The 3,801-nt window shown below is 37.5% G+C and overlaps 1 protein-coding gene across 1 annotated transcript; it reads right to left on the bottom strand.

Moving 5' to 3' along the window:
- Positions 1-498: 498 nt before the first annotated feature.
- LOC142173375 (secreted RxLR effector protein 161-like) lies at positions 499-2,553 on the bottom strand. Its single transcript, XM_075238954.1, has 2 exons — positions 2,225-2,553; positions 499-604 (listed from the first exon to the last, which is right to left on the bottom strand). The coding sequence occupies exons 1-2, from the start codon at positions 2,551-2,553 to the stop codon at positions 499-501; spliced, it is 435 nt and encodes a 144-aa protein (XP_075095055.1).
- Positions 2,554-3,801: the final 1,248 nt, after the last annotated feature.

Raw genomic sequence — 3,801 nt, 5'->3', positions numbered from 1 at the left:
CTGCAACTTATTTTCATTCCCTTTTGTTGCTTCTAGCTTCCTTAATCAGTTGCTCATCTACAACCTTTCTTTTACTACTGGTGAGAGGAGTTCTAGTAGGAGGAAGGAGTCACAACCTACTTTCCCTGTGAAGCCACTTTTGTAAATTTTGTTGTGGCTTTTCTCTTCTTTACCACTTCAAAGAGTGGTAGGTCATCCTCATCACCTTCAGCATCTTCATCCCCCAGGAAAGGTGTCAAGGAAGGACTTGGTTCCTCCGTATCTTCCTCCACATTGACCTCTTCCAAATGGGCCAAGATTGTATCTCCAATAGTCATAGAGCCTTCAGATTCTTCACTCTCATGTTCATTTTCACTCTTAGATTCAGAATTCGACCTCGCTCTCTTTCTCATATTTACATACTCATTCATGATTACTTTCCTCACTATCAGAGCCCCGTTCTCCCTCGGTTTCTTTTTCCTCTACTGATTCTTCCTCATACTCTTATTTCTCCTCTTTTTATTCTTCCTCATTCTCACTTTTCTTCTCTTCTGAATGGTGTTCTTTCTCACCTTCCACTTCTACCTCTTTATTGGTATCCTCATCTTCCTCATCATCAGTCCAACTATAGGTACTCTCATCAGAACCCTCATTGTCCCCTATTTCTTTCTCTTATTCCCCCTCTACTCCAAACTGTTCTACAACTACTTCTTCGCTAACATGGTGTCCTGCAACTACGTTTTTAACTACATAAGTTCTTGCATATGTTGTTCCCTCAAGTTTTCAACTATGTCTAAATGATATACATCTATAGTTGAATCTAGTACATCAAGTTTTGATGGAGATGGTTTTACCTAAGAGTCCTTGTCAATCATAGTTTCCCCCTAAGTAGTTGGATCCTTCTTGCAGGTTCTCCCTTAGAAATAGCATTGTCAACTTGTTTCCCACCTTTCATTGACTTCCTTAGTGTATCCCTGACCTTTGTGGGCTTAGAGGTGATATATGGTGTAGACAAAGTGAGTTAAGTGGTTGTTTTGAGAGATGAAGGTAGTTAATCAATACTAGGTGGTAGCAAAGAGGCATTAGAGGATGGAGGTAGAGGAGCAAACCATGGGTGGTGGTGTAGACACGTTAGTGGATGGAGGTAAAGGAGCAGCAGTGGGTGGAGGTGCATAGACACTAGTAGATGGGGGTTGAGGAACAACCGGTGGTGATGTAGAGACAACATAGGCTTTCACATTTTTCCTTGGCTTAGCTTTCTCATTTTTGGATTTAGAACCAGGTTTGGAAGAGGATTTGGATTTTAAGAGGGCCTGGATTGGCTTTGTCATAGTGAAGAAGAGGCAAAAGGATCAATACTTTTTCTTAGGGTTTGAGTGATAACACTGAATTTGGAAGAAGGTTGCAAAGAAAAGGTTTATAAGGGGAGGATTCTTAATGTGACTAGAAGAGATAGATAGAGAGAGAGAGAGAGAGAGAGAGAGAGAGAGAGAGAGAGAGAGAGTATTAATTAGAGTTCTAACGGGACTCATATAACGGATATATTTGACAACTAAAATTTTAGAAATAATAGGACTCTTAACTGAACTGATTCCCCCTTGAATTTTGACTCTTATAACAGATAAAATTGAGTTATATTTGGCTTTGGAAGTCTTATTACAACAGTATTTCTGTTATTAAGTTTTAATACACTTTTGACAAGATGAAAAATAACCGAGTTGAAGAACCAACGCCTTTCGCAACTCCTTAGTCCTTCCCATAGTAAATATTTAGACACAATAAGGCTAATATAATAAGATATCAGTATGTGCAAGATTATCAAGGCAAGTGTGTACTAAAACAAAGTATGAGACTGAATTAAGTATTAGTTACTAAGACATCTATAGCTATTACTTTTTTAGCCAATCATTGGGGTTCAACTTAGTGAGAAGACTTAATTAGTCCTAGTTTTAGTATGTTCCTTCCAAAATAATCCCTACTCAGTGCCTTAGTAAAAATGTCAGCAATTTGATCTTCAGTTTTACAAATATTTATTGAGATATTTCCCTTTTCTACATTGTCTTTGAGAAAATGGTGTCTGATGTCAGTGTGTTTGGTTCTCTTATGCTTACATGGATTCTTAGAAATATTTATGGCACTAGTGTTATCACAAAAAATAGAAACACAATCAATAAAGATACCATAGTTCCTGAGTTGTTGCCTTATCCATGGCAATTGTGCAAAACATGATGTTGCTCTCACATACTCTACTTCAGCTTTAGATAAGGCCACTAAGTTATACTTATTTGTTCCCCGGGACACAAGATAAGAACCTAGAAAGTGAGCTGCTCCAAAAGTGCTTTTTCTGTCAACATGAAAACCTACATAGTCAGCATTAGCATAACCAACTAAGTCAAAAGTATATCCTCTTGGATACCACAGGCATAAGTCAGGAATTTCTTTCAGGTATCTAAGTGTTCCTCCGACTAACTTTACATGAGATTCCTTGGGATTTGCCTGAAACCTTCCACATAGACCTACACTAAATATAATGCCAGGTCTGCTTGCAGTGAGATACATAAGTGATCCAATCATTCCTTTGCATGCACCAGATATTTCCCTTCTTCATCTAAATCAAGCTTGGTGGCAATAGCAATAGGAGTATCATTTGATTTTGAGGATTCCATGTTGAATTTCTTCAAGAGATCTTTGATGTACTTTTGTTGATGAATCATGGTTCCAGTAGGTGTTTACTTGATCTATAAATCAAGAAAGAGGTTCAACTCACCCATCATGCCCATCTCAAATGTATTCACCACCATTTTAACAAATTCTTTACACAGTGTCTCATTAGTGGCTCCAAATTTGATATCATCCTCATACACATGTAAAATCAGAAGGCTTTTTCCTTTGTTTTTTAGAAATAATGTATTGTCTACCTTCCCTCTTAGAAATTCAATTGATAGAAGGATAACCTCTCATACCAAGCTCTTGGGGCCTGCTTTAGTTCATGTAGAGCCTTGTCCAATTTGAAGACATAATCAGGGAATTCTTCACTTTCAAAACTAAGTGGTTGTTTGAAAAATACTTCCTCTTTCAAATAGCCATTCAGAAATACACTTTTTACATCCATCTGATATGATGTAAACTCCATATATGCAGCAAATGCTATCAACATCTTGATGGCTTCCATTCGTACTACTGGAGCAAATATTTTATCATAGTCAATACCATCTTCTTGATTGTATCCCTAAACCACCAATCTATCCTTGTTCTTTGTGATATTTCCTTGCTCATCCAGTTTGTTCTGAATACCCATCCGCTTCCTATAATAGTTCTATTTTTGGGCTTTTGTACCAGGTGCCAAACCTTGCTTCTTCCAAATTATATTAGCTCTTCCTGCGTGAAAATTATCTGGTCAAGATCTTTTAGAGCATCATTTATGTTCTTTGGATATATTTGAGACAAAAGGGCAGTGAATGCACACACAATTCTCACATATGATCTAGTATGCACTCCTGCAGTTGGATCAGCGATGATAACTTTAAGAAGATAACAGCTTTGGTATTTCCATGTCGTAACTTGTAGACCTTGAGATAATTCATCACAGGAGTTGCCCAAAGGACCAGGGACAGTATATTCAGATTCACCTACTGAGTATCTATCAGAATTATTTTCTTTCGTCATGTACTTCCTGATCAAGTTCATCTCCTTCTTGATTTCCTATTGATCCTTCCGACTGTTGTTCAGATTCTTCTTCAGTCTCAGAAGCCCTTTCTTGTGTGAGAGTTATATCATAATCTTTGTCCTACAAACTTTTCTCAGTCATATTGTTATATTCAT

The sequence above is a fragment of the Nicotiana tabacum genome, chromosome 19 (genome assembly GCF_000715075.1).
Source record: "Nicotiana tabacum cultivar K326 chromosome 19, ASM71507v2, whole genome shotgun sequence".
NCBI classification, from domain to species: domain Eukaryota; kingdom Viridiplantae; phylum Streptophyta; class Magnoliopsida; order Solanales; family Solanaceae; genus Nicotiana; species Nicotiana tabacum.
The sequence above is the reverse complement of the archived record's forward strand: the minus strand, read 5'-3'. Positions and strand labels throughout refer to the sequence as shown.

What these genes read in the sequence shown, in the direction of transcription:
- LOC142173375 (XM_075238954.1), bottom strand. Translation starts at nt 2,553, where the DNA reads ATGATTGGATCACTTATGTATCTCACTGCAAGCAGACCTGGCATTATA. An exon ending in TTATCTAAAGCTGAAGTAGA is followed by an intron (nt 605 to 2,224) that starts GTATGTGAGAGC and finishes GAGTACCTATAG; the next exon opens with TTGGACTGATGATGAGGAAG.